A 22,162-nucleotide genomic window follows, 5' to 3' on the forward strand; every position below is an offset into this window, starting at 1 on the left:
GTTCGTACCGTAGTCAATAAGCTTCTTTTTCTCTCTCTTCTTGGTGTGGGGCATTCATTCTTCATTGTTGCCAGTTGTAATATCAAGTAATGTACAGTTCTGGCTTAATCCCTCAGTAGACTCGCAATGGAAGCGCTGCAACAAAGATGGTCGGGAGAAGACAGTGTTGAAGTGGAGGCACGTAAAAAAGACCGCCCACTGAAGAGGTCTTGGTCAGAAAGCGTCTTGAAGATGGTGTGTAAACATCATCTATGCAACATTTGGACCACTAGGAAGTCTTTTACATGTAGAAAATAATCAGAATATGATTAATGTTTAATGCGCCGTCTGCCTTTTGTATGAAAATAGACCTGAATAGACCCGCTCATCGGCAGTGCGCCTAATAATCCGGTGCGCCCTATGGTCCAAAAGCAATGATACTTGTGAACCACAAAGTTTTTGTTATAGATCTCTTAGTCAATGCACATGGGATATGCCACCACCCCATGGAATGTTTACAATTCAAACATACAATGTGAATGTTGTACAAAAGTTAGTTTCTTCCAGCAATGAAATGTACAAAGTAAAACTAATATATGACGGACTCAAAACACACAACTCCTTTCATATCATTTTGACCATCATGGCTTACACTTTATGAAAATGTTGGGTGTTCAAAAAGTTTAAGCCATGATGGTCAAAGATATATGAAATAATGTTTATATCACATTAGTTTCACACTTGAATTGACTTTGGAACCATATTCACATTTTTTTTGGCTATTGGTGTAAACCAAATGATTGATGTTTCAGAATAATTCCCAGCAATTGTGTGTGTACATATATAAGTTTACATTCTCATGACTTCTACCTGTGACTGTGTCCTTGAAAAAAACGGGTTACTTCTGGAAAGAAGTAACTTTTTTTTCTTTGAAGTTTTGACACGTACTGTCCAGAAATACATGTAAAAATGTTCTTTACTCAAAGAAGTAAGCCACAATAATGATGTATATAATAAAAGGTGCAGTATTGACATGAAGCAACAGACACTTCTGAATGTCCCCAACACGCCGCAGCAATACAAAAGGCTAAGGCTGAAAGGACGCGTCGACGTAGTCGACGTCATCGGTTACGTAAATACGTCGACGCCGTTTTTGTGCGTCGACACGTCGCATATTTACGTCACACTACCGTCATGGCGAAGCGCAAAGCAGACGATCAAAGAAGACGATGCGAGCGGTGCGAGCGAGGGGGGAAAAGCATGCCAAAAGTGGTCAAAAGTGTGGGAGTATTTCAATAAACGGCCTAATAATGTTGTTGTATGCACACTGTGTCGAGCGGAAATGGCCTATCATAGCAGCACAGCAGCTATGAACCAACATTTGAAAAGAAAACCATCAACTAGTCAATCGTCCGCGCGAGCATACGTTGTCATCATTACACAAAAACATGAATGTGTCATTTGTATCTGCTAGGGGTGTAACGGTACGTGTTTTGTATTGAACCGTTTCGGTACGGGGGTGTACCGAACGAGTTTCTAAGGTAAAGCTAAAGTGTTAACAAGCTGCTTTGCTCCGTCTGCCTCTGTCTCAGCACGCAGCATTGTCCCACCCACACAACCATCTGATTGGTACACACGCAGCATTGTCCCACCCACACAACCATCTGATTGGTACACACGCAGCATTGTCCCACCCACACAACCATCTGATTGGTACACACGCAGCATTGTCCCACCCACACAACCATCTGATTGGTACACACGCAGCATTGTCCCACCCACACAACCATCTGATTGGTACACACGCATCATTGTCCCACCCACACAACCATCTGATTGGTACACACGCATCATTGTCCCACCCACACAACCATCTGATTGGTACACACGCAGCATTGTCCCACCCACACAACCATCTGATTGGTACACACGCAGCATTGTCCCACCCACACAACCATCTGATTGGTACACACGCAGCATTGTCCCACCCACACAACCATCTGATTGGTACACACGCAGCATTGTCCCACCCACACAACCATCTGATTGGTACACACGCAGCATTGTCCCACCCACACAACCATCTGATTGGTACACACGCATCATTGTCCCACCCACACAACCATCTGATTGGTACACACGCATCATTGTCCCACCCACACAACCATCTGATTGGTACACACGCAGCATTGTCCCACCCACACAACCATCTGATTGGTACACACGCAGCATTGTCCCACCCACACAACCATCTGATTGGTACACACGCAGCATTGTCCCACCCACACAACCATCTGATTGGTACACACGCAGCATTGTCCCACCCACACAACCATCTGATTGGTACACACGCAGCATTGTCCCACCCACACAACCATCTGATTGGTACACACGCATCATTGTCCCACCCACACAACCATCTGATTGGTACACACGCAGCATTGTCCCACCCACACAACCATCTGATTGGTACACACGCAGCATTGTCCCACCCACACAACCATCTGATTGGTACACACGCAGCATTGTCCCACCCACACAACCATCTGATTGGTACACACGCAGCATTGTCCCACCCACACAACCATCTGATTGGTACACACGCAGCATTGTCCCACCCACACAACCATCTGATTGGTACACACGCAGCATTGTCCCACCCACACAACCATCTGATTGGTACACACAAAGCATTGTCAGCCAATCAGCAGTGCGTATTCATAGCACATGTAGTCAGCGCTTCAGCGTGGAGCAGATAGGTGTTTAGCAGGTGAGCATCAGGCAGCGGACTCTCCCCAAATGATAATAAACACCTCCCAGTCAACTACTAGTAACATCACTATGAGCCCGTTGACCTTCTAGAAACTTCAACTGCAGCTCAGCTCACTCGCAGTCCTGGCTTGAGGTGAAGGCTAATTAGCTCTCAGTTCCAGCCACATCGACCCCTTCTGAGCGCCTATTTTCAGCTGCCGGGAATATTGTAAACAAGAAAAGAAGCAGAGCATGTAGACATGCTAACCTTTTTTCATTACAACTGTTAGTCACTCACTGGAATGAGTAGAATTGGTTATTGTGTACTGTGTTGGACTGGATGTTTATTTTGCACATTTTAAAAGCAATACTTAATGTTTACAGTGCTCCAGAATATTTAGATTGGCACTTTTTTGTATTGGATGTTTATCTTTATTTTTGCACATTTTAGCAAATAAGCAATACTTTCACTTTTGTTGAAATGTTTACACTGTTGTTACAGAATATTTCGTTTTGCACTTTTTTGTATTGGATGTTTATCTTTATTTTTGCAAATTTTAAAGCAAAATAAGCAATACTTTTACTTTTGAAATGCTTATACTATTGCAGAATATTAAGATTTGCACTGGATGTTGACTTTTATATTTGCACATTAAAAAGCAAATAAGCTACTTTTAATTTTGTTAAATGTTAAAAGTTTTAAATGTTTACATTGTTACAGAATATTTAGTCATGTTGTTGTCAATGTTGACTGAGTGGCCATACTTCTTTTTTTTTGTAAATAAAAGCCATGCCTTTTAAAAAAACGGGCCTACATTTATTTTTTCATCTTCATTTTGAATTTAAAAAAAAATATCTATAGATTAATCGGAAAAAATAATCTATAGATTAACCGATTAATCGAAAAAAATAATCTATAGATTAATCGATAGAAAAATAATCGTTAGCTGCAGCCTTACAAAAGGCTCATCAATGATCTAGCCTTCAATGACTTTCCAATTGGGCTTGACTTTGAGATGAATCTCCTACGAGCCAGTCTGTTGGTTCTTCGAGATCGGGCTGCGTTCAAAGAGCCATCAATCCCATCTGTAGTGACTCCAAACATCCTTGTCCAGCTTGCAGGAGGAGTTGATGCAGGTCCAGGGGGAAGTTGAGTACTTGCAGGCTCAGCAAGAGAAGCTCCAGCTGCAGCTGGTGGAGAGGACAGGAGAAGTTCTGGAGCAAAACAGGGAGCTGGAGGAGCTCCGACTGCAGGTCAAGTAAAGAATGATAGCAGAAATCATTTGTTCAGCAGTACTGACTGAGCGTGTCCACCAGGTGATGACTCCTCAGCGGCTGGAGTTGCTCAGAGCTCAGGTGCAGCAGGAGTTGGAGGATCCTGTCCGAGAACGCTTCTCCAAACTGGAAGAGGTCATTGGTTTTTTTCTTTGCTACAATGAATGTGAGGAACGTCATTTAACATCAGGGGTTCTTCACTTGTCCACTCAATTAGTCATCTGATTGAGATCATGTTCAATCCTTACATCTAACCAACCTTGTTCATCATGTGTTCATCACAAAGATTATTATTCAACACAATAACCTTAGGCTTAGGTCAGGCTGATTAGGAGAAAAGAAAATACAACTTCACCACTTTAGTCATACGTTTTGCGCTTAATCATCATTATGACTTAAGTTGTTTGATATTACATTACTGCCACAAGTGGTGGGAAAGGGGAGTTGAGTTTGAGTTTATTTGGAACATGCATGCATACAACATGATACATCACACATGCATGCATGCATACAACATGATACATCACACATGCATGCATGCATACAACATGATACATCACACGTGCATGCATACAACATGATACATCACACATGCATGCATACAACATGATACATCACACATGCATGCATACAACATGATACATCACACATGCATGCATACAACATGATACATCACACATGCATGCATACAACATGATACATCACACATGCATGCATACAACATGATACATCACACGTGCATGCATACAACATGATACATCACACATGCATGCATGCATACAACATGATACATCACACATGCATGCATACAACATGATACATCACACATGCATGCATACAACATGATACATCACACATGCATGCATACAACATGATACATCACACATGCATGCATACAACATGATACATCACACATGCATGCATACAACATGATACATCACACATGCATGCATACAACATGATACATCACACATGCATGCATACAACATGATGCATCACACATGCATGCATACAACATGATGTATCACACATGCATGCATACAACATGATACATCACACATGCATGCATACAACATGATACATCACACATGCATGCCTACAACATGATACATCACACATGCATGCATACAACATGATACATCACACATGCATGCATACAACATGATACATCACACATGCATGCATACAACATGATACATCACACGTTCATGCATGCATACAACATGATACATCACACATGCATGCATACAACATGATACATCACACATGCATGCATACAACATGATACATCACACATGCATGCATACAACATGATACATCACACATGCATGCATACAACATGATACATCACACATGCATGCATACAACATGATACATCACACATGCATGTATACAACATGATACATCACACATGCATGCATACAACATGATACATCACACATGCATGCATACAACATGATACATCACACATGCATGCATACAACATGATACATCATACATGCATGTATACAACATGATACATCACATGCATGCATACAACATGATACATCACACATGCATGCATACAACATGATACATCACACATGCATGTATACAACATGATACATCACACATGCATGCATACAACATGATACATCACACATGCATGCATACAACATGATACATCACACATGCATGCATACAACATGATGCATCACACATGCATGCATACAACATGATACATCACACATGCATGCATACAACATGATACATCACACATGCATGCATACAACATGATACATCACACATGCATGCATACAACATGATACATCACACGTGCATGCATACAACATGATACATCACACATGCATGCATGCATACAACATGATACATCACACATGCATGCATACAACATGATACATCACACATGCATGCATACAACATGATACATCACACATGCATGCATACAACATGATACATCACACATGCATGCATACAACATGATACATCACACATGCATGCATACAACATGATACATCACACATGCATGCATACAACATGATACATCACACATGCATGCATACAACATGATGCATCACACATGCATGCATACAACATGATGTATCACACATGCATGCATACAACATGATACATCACACATGCATGCATACAACATGATACATCACACATGCATGCCTACAACATGATACATCACACATGCATGCATACAACATGATACATCACACATGCATGCATACAACATGATACATCACACATGCATGCATACAACATGATACATCACACGTTCATGCATGCATACAACATGATACATCACACATGCATGCATACAACATGATACATCACACATGCATGCATACAACATGATACATCACACATGCATGCATACAACATGATACATCACACATGCATGCATACAACATGATACATCACACATGCATGCATACAACATGATACATCACACATGCATGTATACAACATGATACATCACACATGCATGCATACAACATGATACATCACACATGCATGCATACAACATGATACATCACACATGCATGCATACAACATGATACATCATACATGCATGTATACAACATGATACATCACATGCATGCATACAACATGATACATCACACATGCATGCATACAACATGATACATCACACATGCATGCATACAACATGATACATCACACATGCATGCATACAACATGATACATCACACATGCATGCATACAACATGATACATCACACATGCATGCATACAACATGATACATCACACATGCATGCATACAACATGATACATCACACATGCATGCATACAACATGATACATCACACATGCATGCATACAACATGATACATCACACGTGCATGCATGCATACAACATGATACATCACACATGCATGCATACAACATGATACATCACACATGCATGCATACAACATGATACATCACACATGCATGCATACAACATGATACATCACACATGCATGCATACAACATGATACATCACACATGCATGCATACAACATGATACATCACACGTGCATGCATGCATACAACATGATACATCACACATGCATGCATACAACATGATACATCACACATGCATGCATACAACATGATACATCACACGTGCATGCATACAACATGATACATCACACATGCATGCATACAACATGATACATCACACATGCATGCATACAACATGATACATCACACATGCATGCATACAACATGATACATCACACATGCATGCATGCATACAACATGATACATCACACATGCATGCATACAACATGATACATCACACGTGCATGCATGCAACATTAAACTTGTGTTCACTTCCTGTTCTCAATTTATTCACAATATACTCCATAAGTAATCACAATACAAATAAATAAGTAAGTTATATTTCATATAGTGAGATGAGTAAGATTATCTAGAAAATGAATGGATGGATGAAATACATTTAGAATGTTTATTATCATGGTTCTTCTTCTTTGTACTTTGTAAACACTTCTTGAAGTGGATCATATTAGTGCATTGTTTATTAATCCATTCCATCATTTAATTCCACATACTGAAGGTCTTAAGTGTTGTACGTGCGTACATATGTTTTCAATTACATTTTTCTCTAAGGTTATATTTCTCCTCTTTAGTAGAGAAGAGTTGTTGTATATTCTTGGCTAGCAGGTTATAGTTTGCTTTGTAGATCATTTTAGCTGTTTGCACATTCACTATGTCCTGGAATTTCACTATTTTTGATTAAATGAATAAAGTGTATGTTCTCTATATCCGACATGATGTATTATTATAACTGATCTTTTTGTACAAACCCCGTTTCCATATGAGTTGGGAAATTGTGTTAGATGTAAATATAAACAGAATACAATGATTTGCAAATCCTTTTCAAGCCATATTCAGTTGAATATGCTACAAAGACAACATATTTCATGTTCAAACTCATAAACTTAATTTTTTTTTTTCAAATAATCATTAACTTAGAATTTCATGGCTGCAACACGTGCCAAAGTAGTTGGGAAAGGGCATGTTCACCACTGTGTTACATGGCCTTTCCTTTTAACAACACTCAGTAAAGGTTTGAGAACTGAGGAAACTAATTGTTGAAGCTTTAAAAGTGGAATTCTTTCCCATTCTTGTTTTATGTAGAGCTTCAGTCGTTCAACAGTCCGGGGGTCTCCGCTGTCCTATTTTAGGCTTCATAATGCGCCACACATTTTCCATGGGAGACAGGTCTGGACTGCAGGCGGGCCAGGAAAGTACCCGCACTCTTTTACTATGAAGCCACGTTGATGTAACACGTGGCTTGGCATTGTCTTGCTGAAATAAGCAGGGGCGTCCATGAAAAAGACAGCGCTTAGATGGCAGCATTTGTTGTTCCAAAAGCTGTATGTACCTTTCAGCATTAATGGTGCCTTCACAGATGTGTAAGTTACCCATGTCTTGACCACTAATACACCCCCATACCATCACACATGCTGCCTTTTACACTTTGCACCTAGAACAGTCTGGATGGTTCACTTCCCCTTTGGTCCGGATGACACGATGTTGAATATTTCCAAAAAAAATTTGAAATGTGGACTCGTCAGACCACAGAACACTTTTCCACTTTGCATGAGTCCATCTTAGATGATCTCGGGCCCAGAGAAGCTGGCGGCGTTTCTGGGTGTTGTTGATAAATGGCTTTCGCTTTGTATAGTAGAGCTTACAGATGTAGCGACCAACTGTATTTAGTGACAGTGGTTTTCTGAAGTGTTCCTGAGCCCATGTGGTGATATCCTTTAGAGATTGATGTCGGTTTTTGATACAGTGCCGTCTGAGGGATGGAAGGTCACGCTCATTCAATGTTGGTTTCCGGCCATGCTGCTTACGTGCAGTGATTTCTCCACATTCTCTGAACCTTTTGATGATATTATGGAGCGTAGATGTTGAAATCCCTACATTTCTTGCAATTGCACTTTGAGAGAGGTTGTTCTTAAACTGTTTGACTATTTGCTCACGCAGTTGTGGACAAAGTGGTGTACCTCGCCCCATCTTTTCTTGTGAAAGACTGAGCATTTTTTGGGAAGCTGTTTTTATAGCCAATCATGGCACCCACCTGTTCCCAATTAGCCTGCACACCTGTGGGATGTTCCAAATAAGTGTTTGATGAGCATTCCTCAACTTTATCAGTATTTATTGCCACCTTTCACAACTTCTTTGTCACGTGTTGCTGCCATCAAATTCTAAAGTTAATGATTATTTGCAAAAAAAAAAATGTTTATGAGTTTGAACATGAAATATGTTGTCTTTGTAGCATATTCAACTGAATATGGCTTGAAAAGGATTTGCAAATCATTGTATTCCGTTTATATTTACATCTAACACAATTTCCCAACTCATATGGAAACGGGGTTTGTAACACCATTAATGAATGAAGTGTACTTTTGTCGTTATTTCCCCATATTTGTACACTCGGATATGTAACACTAGCGAGCAGTAGAGAATTGCTGCGGCACATACAGACACGGCTGAGGAAGAGATATTTGTCGACGCCCAATTGGAACACCTTATGGTTAAGAAACATTGATTTAAAGTGCAGATTAGAAAAATTACACTCAGAGGTTTTTGTAAATGTAACAAAAGCTATCCTAAATATCTTTTGCTTCCCCCTGATATTGTGGATAAAGAGATATTGATGTTTAAACTGCGTATCAGGCTGTTATTGTATTATTACCTTCACTTATTTGGTCACGTCTAAAATTGTCGTGTTTCAAGCACAAATCATGTGAAAGGAGCTCTGGTATATAATCCTTCAAATGTCCTTCCTGGAAGATGTGCCTCATTAATCAGCACCAGCAGTCAAATGTTGTCTACCTTTCTTCTGGCTGATTTGTGTTGGTGTGTAGGAGGCAGAGAAGTACCGCACAGAATTCAACAAGCTGCGCTATGGATACACGCTGCTTAACGCCCAGTTCCAGCACCAGAAGGAGGAAAGCACTCGTGTGCTGGAGGAGCAGAAGCTACGCTATGAGGCGGAGGTGAGCGGCCTGCTGTTCATCACATAACTACCCTCCTTTACGGACTATAGGGCGCACCAGTATATAAGCCGCACCCACTACATTTAAAAATAAATTGTATTTTTTCTAGGGCTGTCAAATGATTAAAATTTTTAATCAGATTAATCACAGCTTAAAATTAATTAATCATGATTAATCACCATTCGAACTATGTCCAAAATATGCCATTAACTGTATATTTTTGTGGGAATTGAAAGATAAATGACAGAAGACATGTGCATTTAACATATGTATGCATGTTTATTTTAATAACATCCTGTTTTTTACAATGACATTTCCTCGTCAAAATAGGAAAACAAAATAGGATGGCGTCTCTTATTTAAATGAAACTGAAATAGTAAAACAAAATAGGATGGTGTCTCCTTCTGTAACACACTAGCCATCTTGGCCATTTCTCTTCAACAAAGGAAAAACAAAGAGATTTCTCTTTTTTATCAAACCAAAAGAACATGGCCTACACAATTACATGTGGCCCGCTTCTCTATTCATCCTTTAGCCAGTTACTGAGGCAAACCAATTTGTCCACATTTTCTGAGAGTAAAGCTGACCGCTTCTTTTGCACAATGTGACCGGCAAGTGAGAAGAGTCTTTCACAGGGAACTGAGGATGCAGGAGTGGCTAGATATTTCCGAGCCAACGGAGCCAGCTTGTCATGGGCTCCTGCATGAGATGACCACCACTGCAAGGGACAGTCCGTCATTTCAATGGTGGGCTCTGCTCTGTACCTGTGTAAGGCTCTGTCAGGCTGTACCTCTTCATCTGATTCTGAATCTGAGCCCAGCTGTAGAAGAAGGTTCATTTTCTTCTTGGGTGGCCCATCTTCAGTAGTGTGTGAAGGTCTTCCAGGTGATTCACGCAGAAGGCCTCCAAGTTTGGTCCACACCTCCTCTCTGTCTGCCTTGGGCACACTTTTCAAGTCCTTAAAACGTGGGTCCAGTGCGGTTGCAATCTTGAGCCATGCATTGTTGGTGTGTTCTTGGCGGGAGCCTAGGTCGTCTTTGAATTTGGTCTTAAATCTAATCATGTATGCAGGGTCCTCATCAGAAGTTTCCATTACACGGTGTAAGTGGCAGAGGGCAGGTAGTACCACTGAGCAGGAGACGTAGGCCTCCCCACCCAGGATCTGAGTCACATACCTGCAGTGGAAAACACACACACACACACACACACAGAGAGAGAGACACAGAGACAGATACACACACACACACACACACACACACACACACACACAGACACAGAGACAGATACACACACACACACACACACACACACACACACACACACACACACACACACACACACACACACACACACACACACACAGAGACAGACAGACACACACACACACACACACACACACACAGACAGACAGATACACACACACACACACACACACAGCCACAGACAGACACACACACACACACACAGACAGATACACACACACACACAGACAGACACACACACACACAGAGACAGACACACACAGACACACACACACACACACACACACACACACACACACACACACACACACACACACACACACACACACACACACAGAGAGAGAGAGAGAGAGAGAGAGAGAGAAGGAGAAAGACTCAAGTAAATTACTTGAATGCAAGTTGTTACATTTAATAGTAGATTAACGTTTGGTTTAATAATTTAATTTCAGCCTACAATGAATTTCCACATTATATGATGGAAGGCTTACCGGCAGGACTCTAGAAGGGTCTCCAGTCTCTGGAGTTTATCCCATTCTGCTGGCGTCAGCATGACGAGATTATGCTGCTGTTGATCCAGGGTTGCTTTTATTGCTGCTTGATTGGGGATGATGCGTTTGACCATTTCAAGTGTGGAATTCCACCGCGTTGGAACGTCTTGGATCAGTGGCTCCTGCTGCTGTCCGAGTTTCACCTGCTCTGCATTCAGCTCCGTTAAGTTTGCCGGGCTGTGTTTAAAATGTCCCACAATCTTGCGACACTTGGCTAATGCAGGAACAAATCCGCTGTCAGCGAGACTCACAGTGATGCTTCTCTGTATGACGTGCGCGATACAGGGCATATGCTCGTATGGTAGAATACGAGCCGCAGCAATCATATTGCGTGCACTGTCAGTCCCAATGGTTGTAACTTTTCTTTCAATTTCCCACTTGCATGCCACAGTTTGAAACTGTTCTGCACATGCCTCTGCAAAGTGGCGTTCTTCCGTTTTCATTATAGTTAGCGCAAAGGACTGCAATTCCCATGCTTTAGTTATTAAATGTGCAGTTACTCCCAAGTAATTTGTGTTACTCACTGACGTCCAGTGGTCTCCTGTCAGGGCGACATATTCCGCTTGAGCTAAAGCCGCCTCTTTTTTCCCCTTTTCTGTTTCATAGAGTGCGTGGATACTTTTCATTATTGTGCCTCTGCATGGTGGCTTGTAGGATGTATCGAGGGACGCCACTTTCAAAACATCAGCGAAGCCCTTATCTTCAACAATGCAAATCGGTCTACAGTCCTTTGCGACCCATTTGGCAATTGTGTTAGTTAATTTATCCGAGTTGGACTTGCTTACTGGTCTGCGTTCACTCAGGGTTGTCTGACGCAAGCCAGGTGTAGCACTGGAAGCCCCCACAAATGCATGTTTAGCGTTGAGATGGTATTTAAGGCTTGAACAGGTTCGGTGAAACTGAAACTCTCTGTTGCAGTGCGTACAAATGACTGTCTGTTTATTTATTGTTCCATCTTTGTTCTTCTTAAACTTAAATCCCTCCAGAGGGCCAACCTGTTCGTCTTGCTCCATGTTGCTGCTCCGTTCAGTGTCGGGAGGAATTATGGGAAGTATGGGTGGAGGGATTCTGCGCATGCGTTAATTACGTTAAAAAATTTAACGTAATTAATTCCAAAAATTAATTAACGCCGTTAACGCGATAATTTTGACAGCCCTAATTTTTTCACATATTAGCTGCACCAGGCTAAAAGCCGCATATATATATATATATATATATATATATATATATATATATATATATATATATATATATATATATGTATATATATATATATATATATGCATATATATATATATATGTATATATATGTATGTATATATATATGTATGTATATATATATGTATATTTATATGCGCGTTGCAAAGTGTTTGACTAAACTGAAACAATATAAAAAGAATGCCATTGCAAGTTAATAAAACTAACACTCTTAAACATGTTGGCATATTAGCTAATGTTAATGACGCTAGCGTCACTACATAATGATAGCAGGTACAAATATGCATGACAACACTCTTACAGACAGCACACTAGGAACAGTTTAGTAAGTAAGAATTGTTGTAGTTATATTGTAAAAGTTACAAATGTTGCTTGGAGTGATGAATGAAGAATCCATATGAGTAGACACGCTATTGACGGCTGGAAGACACTTCTACTTCCTGTTGAAAGCTCAGTCATAACAGAAGGGCCGTGCTTCACCTGCAGTGAGCTATATTTATGTGAATTCTATTTATATAGCTCTTTTCTGTAGTGACTTAAAGCACTTTACATAGTGAAACCCACGATATAAGTTCCATTTAAAGCAGTGTGGGTGGCACTGGGAGCAGCTGGCTAAAGTATCTTGGCCAAGGACACAACCTGGAACCTTCTACCAACCGAGCGAGCAAACTCCTCCAAAAGATGGCGCCATAGCACAAACAATAACACACCTTTTCAGTGTGTTGACTTGTTTTCTGCTTTATGGCCGTCAGCAAAGAAAAATCCATAAATTAGCTGCATCGCTTTATAAGCCGCAGGGTTTATAGCGTAGAAAAAAAGTAGTAGTCGCGGTAATAATAGCTTTTATTTTCTCTTCCTTGATAGATCTCGCATTTGGAGAAGGACAAGGAGAACCTGGTGGCTCAGTACCAGAATTTGGAGCCACTGCAGGAGAGGAAAGAAGTGGAGGTTCTGCTTCGAGAGAAAAGCCAGCTCACCCTGCGTGTGAAGGGCCTGCAGGCGGAGGTGGTGGAGGTGCAGGCCCTCCATCGCAACTCTGAGCAGCAGGCTGAGAATGTTCAACGTCTTCAAAAGCGACAGCTGTCAGAATGTCAGGCTGCTTTAAACTCTCTTGAGGTGAGACATCTTCACCCTGCCTCCCCTGCCACCTGGTAACCATGGTGATGCGTCACACAGGCGGAGCGGCAGTCCTTGCGTCTGCGACTGGAGCGCATGGAGAGCGAGCTGGGAGTGGCTAACGAGCAGCACAACCAGCTCACCCGCCAGTGTCACAAAGCTGAGAAACAAGTCACCTGCCTCACCAACCAGGTATTTGACTTCCCAAACACTTGTACTCTCCTCACAGCCTCACAACTCTTTCACATATCGTACTTTCAATCTCAGTCAAAGTATATGCTGAGCTATTTAGTTGTCTTAGCTTGTGTGTAATAGTGTTGTACACCTCATTATTCATCTCATGTTCACACCGTGTCACACCCCTGCGTTACAAGTCTATAGGGAATTTTGTCACATCATTCACAATCCTTATGTAAGACAAGAACACTTTGTTATTAGAAGTGCTAACGGTGAGGAACTACTTTTAGTTGCGCTGTAATCACAGACAGCTAACTAGCTTATGCTTCAGAGAGGAAAAAATAAACTTAGTCCGTTTTTTTTTTTTAGTTTTTTTTACATGCGTGAGTATTGCGATTAATTCTTCATGTAACATCCCATCAGTCTTTATCCCAGTGAAAGCAGACATTGTACAGTATGTGTTTGTTTATTATGTTCTTGTTCAGCATTTAGCAATACTGCTACATGATGCTTAGTGTTTGACTAAAGATGCATATGTTTAGCACACAGCTTCTAAAACTTGTAGATCATCCTCCTTATATTCAGCCTCAAAAATAGAAGTTTCTGGATCGTTATTTGTCTCAAAGTAGTCTTTGTTGTCTCTCAAGTCTGCCATGATAAGTAGTCTCGTCGTTGTTGCATATATACTTACATCATGTATATATTACATGTTATTATGAATGTTACTACATGACATATATACTTACATAATGTATATATGACATGTTATTATGAATGTTACTACATGACATATATACTTACATCATGTATATATGACATGTTATTATGAATGTTACTACATGACATATATACTTACATCATGTATATATTACATGTTATTATGAATGTTACTACATGACATATATACTTACATCATGTATATATTACATGTTATTATGAATGTTACTACATGACATATATACTTACATCATGTATATATGACATGTTATTATGAATGTTACTACATGACATATATACTTACATCATGTATATATGACATGTTATTATGAATGTTACTACATGACATATATACTTACATCATGTATATATGACATGTTATTATGAATGTTACTACATGACATATATACTTACATCATGTATATATTACATGTTATTATGAATGTTACTACATGACATATATACTTACATCATGTATATATTACATGTTATTATGAATGTTACTACATGACATATATACTTACATCATGTATATATTACATGTTATTATGAATGTTACTACATGACATATATACTTACATCATGTATATATTACATGTTATTATGAATGTTACTACATGACATATATACTTACATCATGTATATATTACATGTTATTATGAATGTTACTACATGACATATATACTTACATCATGTATATATTACATGTTATTATGAATGTTACTACATGACATATATACTTACATCATGTATATATGACATGTTATTATGAATGTTACTACATGACATATATACTTTCATCATGTATATATTACATGTTATTATGAATGTTACTACATGACATATATACTTACATCATGTATATATTACATGTTATTATGAATATTACTACATGACATATATACTTACATCCTGTATATATTACATGTTATTATGAATGTTACTACATGACATATATACTTACATCATGTATATATTACATGTTATTATGAATGTTACTACATGACATATATACTTACATCATGTATATATTACATGTTATTATGAAGGTTACTACATGATATTTATACTTACATCATATATAAAAAAAAAAACCTTGATGGAGCTGACTATTGCTAGTGTTTATTTATGACTTAGAATGCATAAAAAAGGAAAAATGTGTTCCTGTTTTTTATTTGGATTTTGAAAGATAGGCAAAATTGCAAAAACGTGTAGTTTGCCTCTGGTGAGGGCGGTCTCTCAACAACACCTGGTGTCGAACTCAGATCGGCCCCAGTCCACAAAAACATTTCAACATCACACCCAAGACAATTGGGCATACATGCACGCACCTCCCCTCCCCCAACCACGCCTTCACCACTGCTTGTTTGCTCCAACTCCCCCTCCCTCTGTATATGTGCATTGCAAATGAGGTTTTTTCCCTTGGACTCAGTCTGGACCCCCTGCCGGCGGTCCAGCCTTTGACTGATATTTTTTTACTCTTCCCCCCTTTCCCAATATCACCTTTTTCCCACTTTTTTTTTAAAGAGCGCCGTAAAAATGGCTGCTCCGTTGGCAGTCTGGTCTTGTCTCCCTTTAACGTATGTCTGCTCTTAGTGGGACTGTGCCCAAAATGTACTTTTCAGTTCTTATGTGTCTTGTGCATGTTAAGAATTGACAATAATATTGAGTTCCCCTTTAAAGGTAAGATACCTCATTAAAAGTACAGGCAAACCTTTCTAAATGACTAAGTACAAATGAAACAAAGGCCAAATGTGGTTTATTTTGACAGCAAAGTGTTAGTTGGCAGCTGGCTTGGTAAAAGTGTTAGAATATGTCAACACAAGATGTTGTCAGCTTGCTTGGTAAAAGTGTTAGAATATGTCAACACAAGATGTTGGCAGCTTGCTTGGTAAAAGTGTTAGAATCTGTCAACACAAGATGTTGTCAGCTGGCTTGGTAAAAGTGTTAGAATATGTCAACACAAGATGTTGTCAGCTGGCTTGGTAAAAGTGTTAGAATATGTCAACACAAGATGTTGGCAGCTGGCTTGGTAAAAGTGTTAGAATATGTCAACACAAGATGTTGGCAGCTGGCTTGGTAAAAGTGTTAGAATATGTCAACACAAGATGTTGTCAGCTGGCTTGGTAAAAGTGTTAGAATATGTCAACACAAGATGTTGGCAGCTGGCTTGGTAAAAGTGTTAGAATATGTCAACACAAGATGTTGTCAGCTGGCTTGGTAAAAGTGTTAGAATATGTCAACACAAGATGTTGGCAGCTTGTTTGGTAAAAGTGTTAGAATATGTCAACACAAGATGTTGTCAGCTTGCTTGGTAAAAGTGTTAGAATATGTCAACACAAGATGTTGTCAGCTGGCTTGGTAAAAGTGTTAGAATATGTCAACACAAGATGTTGGCAGCTGGCTTGGTAAAAGTGTTAGAATATGTCAACACAAGATGTTGTCAGCTGGCTTGGTAAAAGTGTTAGAATATGTCAACACAAGATGTTGGCAGCTGGCTTGGTAAAAGTGTTAGAATATGTCAACACAAGATGTTGTCAGCTGGCTTGGTAAAAGTGTTAGAATATGTCAACACAAGATGTTGTCAGCTGGCTTGGTAAAAGTGTTAGAATATGTCAACACAAGATGTTGTCAGCTGGCTTGGTAAAAGTGTTAGAATATGTCAACACAAGATGTTGTCAGCTGGCTTGGTAAAAGTGTTAGAATATGTCAACACAAGATGTTGTCAGCTGGCTTGGTAAAAGTGTTAGAATATGTCAACACAAGATGTTGTCAGCTGGCTTGGTAAAAGTGTTAGAATATGTCAACACAAGATGTTGTCAGCTGGCTTGGTAAAAGTGTTAGAATATGTCAACACAAGATGTTGGCAGCTGGCTTGGTAAAAGTGTTAGAATATGTCAACACAAGATGTTGTCAGCTGGCTTGGTAAAAGTGTTAGAATATGTCAACACAAGATGTTGTCAGCTGGCTTGGTAAAAGTGTTAGAATATGTCAACACAAGATGTTGGCAGCTGGCTTGGTAAAAGTGTTAGAATATGTCAACACAAGATGTTGTCAGCTGGCTTGGTAAAAGTGTTAGAATATGTCAACACAAGATGTTGGCAGCTTGTTTGGTAAAAGTGTTAGAATATGTCAACACAAGATGTTGTCAGCTTGCTTGGTAAAAGTGTTAGAATATGTCAACACAAGATGTTGTCAGCTGGCTTGGTAAAAGTGTTAGAATATGTCAACACAAGATGTTGGCAGCTGGCTTGGTAAAAGTGTTAGAATATGTCAACACAAGATGTTGTCAGCTGGCTTGGTAAAAGTGTTAGAATATGTCAACACAAGATGTTGTCAGCTGGCTTGGTAAAAGTGTTAGAATATGTCAACACAAGATGTTGTCAGCTGGCTTGGTAAAAGTGTTAGAATATGTCAACACAAGATGTTGGCAGCTTGTTTGGTAAAAGTGTTAGAATATGTCAACACAAGATGTTGTCAGCTTGCTTGGTAAAAGTGTTAGAATATGTCAACACAAGATGTTGTCAGCTGGCTTGGTAAAAGTGTTAGAATATGTCAACACAAGATGTTGGCAGCTGGCTTGGTAAAAGTGTTAGAATATGTCAACACAAGATGTTGTCAGCTGGCTTGGTAAAAGTGTTAGAATATGTCAACACAAGATGTTGTCAGCTGGCTTGGTAAAAGTGTTAGAATCTGTCAACACAAGATGTTGTCAGCTGGCTTGGTAAAAGTGTTAGAATATGTCAACACAAGATGTTGTCAGCTGGCTTGGTAAAAGTGTTAGAATATGTCAACACAAGATGTTGTCAGCTGGCTTGGTAAAAGTGTTAGAATATGTCAACACAAGATGTTGTCAGCTGGCTTGGTAAAAGTGTTAGAATATGTCAACACAAGATGTTGTCAGCTGGCTTGGTAAAAGTGTTAGAATATGTCAACACAAGATGTTGTCAGCTGGCTTGGTAAAAGTGTTAGAATATGTCAACACAAGATGTTGTCAGCTGGCTTGGTAAAAGTGTTAGAATATGTCAACACAAGATGTTGTCAGCTGGCTTGGTAAAAGTGTTAGAATATGTCAACACAAGATGTTGTCAGCTGGCTTGGTAAAAGTGTTAGAATATGTCAACACAAGATGTTGTCAGCTGGCTTGGTAAAAGTGTTAGAATATGTCAACACAAGATGTTGTCAGCTGGCTTGGTAAAAGTGTTAGAATATGTCAACACAAGATGTTGTCAGCTGGCTTGGTAAAAGTGTTAGAATCTGTCAACACAAGATGTTGGCAGCTGGCTTGGTAAAAGTGTTAGAATATGTCAACACAAGATGTTGTCAGCTGGCTTGGTAAAAGTGTTAGAATATGTCAACACAAGATGTTGGCAGCTTGTTTGGTAAAAGTGTTAGAATATGTCAACACAAGATGTTGTCAGCTGGCTTGGTAAAAGTGTTAGAATATGTCAACACAAGATGTTGGCAGCTGGCTTGGTAAAAGTGTTAGAATATGTCAACACAAGATGTTGGCAGCTGGCTTGGTAAAAGTGTTAGAATATATCAACACAAGATGTTGTCAGCTGGCTTGGTAAAAGTGTTAGAATATGTCAACACAAGATGTTGGCAGCTGGCTTGGTAAAAGTGTTAGAATATGTCAACACAAGATGTTGTCAGCTGGCTTGGTAAAAGTGTTAGAATATGTCAACACAAGATGTTGGCAGCTGGCTTGGTAAAAGTGTTAGAATATGTCAACACAAGATGTTGTCAGCTGGCTTGGTAAAAGTGTTAGAATCTGTCAACACAAGATGTTGTCAGCTGGCTTGGTAAAAGTGTTAGAATATGTCAACACAAGATGTTGTCAGCTGGCTTGGTAAAAGTGTTAGAATCTGTCAACACAAGATGTTGGCAGCTGGCTTGGTAAAAGTGTTAGAATATGTCAACACAAGATGTTGTCAGCTGGCTTGGTAAAAGTGTTAGAATATGTCAACACAAGATGTTGGCAGCTTGTTTGGTAAAAGTGTTAGAATATGTCAACACAAGATGTTGGCAGCTTGCTTGGTAAAAGTGTTAGAATATGTCAACACAAGATGTTGTCAGCTTGCTTGGTAAAAGTGTTAGAATATGTCAACACAAGATGTTGTCAGCTGGCTTGGTAAAAGTGTTAGAATATGTCAACACAAGATGTTGGCAGCTGGCTTGGTAAAAGTGTTAGAATATGTCAACACAAGATGTTGGCAGCTGGCTTGGTAAAAGTGTTAGAATATATCAACACAAGATGTTGTCAGCTGGCTTGGTAAAAGTGTTAGAATATGTCAACACAAGATGTTGTCAGCTGGCTTGGTAAAAGTGTTAGAATATGTCAACACAAGATGTTGTCAGCTGGCTTGGTAAAAGTGTTAGAATATGTCAACACAAGATGTTGTCAGCTGGCTTGGTAAAAGTGTTAGAATATGTCAACACAAGATGTTGTCAGCTGGCTTGGTAAAAGTGTTAGAATATGTCAACACAAGATGTTGTCAGCTTGCTTGGTAAAAGTGTTAGAATATGTCAACACAAGATGTTGTCAGCTGGCTTGGTAAAAGTGTTAGAATATGTCAACACAAGATGTTGTCAGCTGGCTTGGTAAAAGTGTTAGAATATGTCAACACAAGATGTTGTCAGCTTGCTTGGTAAAAGTGTTAGAATATGTCAACACAAGATGTTGTCAGCTGGCTTGGTAAAAGTGTTAGAATATGTCAACACAAGATGTTGGCAGCTGGCTTGGTAAAAGTGTTAGAATATGTCAACACAAGATGTTGGCAGCTGGCTTGGTAAAAGTGTTAGAATATGTCAACACAAGATGTTGTCAGCTTGCTTGGTAAAAGTGTTAGAATATGTCAACACAAGATGTTGTCAGCTGGCTTGGTAAAAGTGTTAGAATCTGTCAACACAAGATGTTGGCAGCTGGCTTGGTAAAAGTGTTAGAATATGTCAACACAAGATGTTGTCAGCTGGCTTGGTAAAAGTGTTAGAATATGTCAACACAAGATGTTGGCAGCTTGCTTGGTAAAAGTGTTAGAATATGTCAACACAAGATGTTGTCAGCTGGCTTGGTAAAAGTGTTAGAATATGTCAACACAAGATGTTGGCAGCTTGTTTGGTAAAAGTGTTAGAATATGTCAACACAAGATGTTGGCAGCTGGCTTGGTAAAAGTGTTAGAATATGTCAACACAAGATGTTGTCAGCTGGCTTGGTAAAAGTGTTAGAATCTGTCAACACAAGATGTTGTCAGCTGGCTTGGTAAAAGTGTTAGAATATGTCAACACAAGATGTTGTCAGCTGGCTTGGTAAAAGTGTTAGAATCTGTCAACACAAGATGTTGTCAGCTGGCTTGGTAAAAGTGTTAGAATATGTCAACACAAGATGTTGTCAGCTGGCTTGGTAAAAGTGTTAGAATATGTCAACACAAGATGTTGTCAGCTGGCTTGGTAAAAGTGTTAGAATCTGTCAACACAAGATGTTGTCAGCTGGCTTGGTAAAAGTGTTAGAATATGTCAACACAAGATGTTGTCAGCTGGCTTGGTAAAAGTGTTAGAATCTGTCAACACAAGATGTTGGCAGCTGGCTTGGTAAAAGTGTTAGAATATGTCAACACAAGATGTTGTCAGCTGGCTTGGTAAAAGTGTTAGAATATGTCAACACAAGATGTTGGCAGCTTGTTTGGTAAAAGTGTTAGAATATGTCAACACAAGATGTTGGCAGCTTGCTTGGTAAAAGTGTTAGAATATGTCAACACAAGATGTTGTCAGCTTGCTTGGTAAAAGTGTTAGAATATGTCAACACAAGATGTTGTCAGCTGGCTTGGTAAAAGTGTTAGAATATGTCAACACAAGATGTTGGCAGCTGGCTTGGTAAAAGTGTTAGAATATGTCAACACAAGATGTTGGCAGCTGGCTTGGTAAAAGTGTTAGAATATATCAACACAAGATGTTGTCAGCTGGCTTGGTAAAAGTGTTAGAATATGTCAACACAAGATGTTGTCAGCTGGCTTGGTAAAAGTGTTAGAATATGTCAACACAAGATGTTGTCAGCTGGCTTGGTAAAAGTGTTAGAA

At 39.5% G+C, this 22,162-nt stretch overlaps 1 protein-coding gene across 4 annotated transcripts in view; it reads left to right on the top strand.

Annotated features, from left to right (window-relative positions):
* Positions 1-22,162, top strand: part of LOC133662545 (centrosomal protein of 83 kDa-like) — a 52,930-nt gene that overhangs the window by 12,108 nt on the left and 18,660 nt on the right. For all 4 annotated transcript variants that reach the window (XM_062066655.1, XM_062066654.1, XM_062066656.1 and 1 more), the window contains 5 exons: positions 3,846-3,984; positions 4,048-4,140; positions 9,917-10,048; positions 13,941-14,192; positions 14,253-14,384. In XM_062066655.1, the coding sequence (XP_061922639.1) occupies positions 3,846-3,984; positions 4,048-4,140; positions 9,917-10,048; positions 13,941-14,192; positions 14,253-14,384 (748 nt within the window). The remainder of the gene's footprint in view (positions 1-3,845; positions 3,985-4,047; positions 4,141-9,916; positions 10,049-13,940; positions 14,193-14,252; positions 14,385-22,162) is intronic.

The sequence above is a fragment of the Entelurus aequoreus genome, linkage group LG12, assembly GCF_033978785.1.
Source record: "Entelurus aequoreus isolate RoL-2023_Sb linkage group LG12, RoL_Eaeq_v1.1, whole genome shotgun sequence".
In the NCBI taxonomy this organism is placed as follows: Eukaryota; Metazoa; Chordata; class Actinopteri; order Syngnathiformes; family Syngnathidae; genus Entelurus; species Entelurus aequoreus.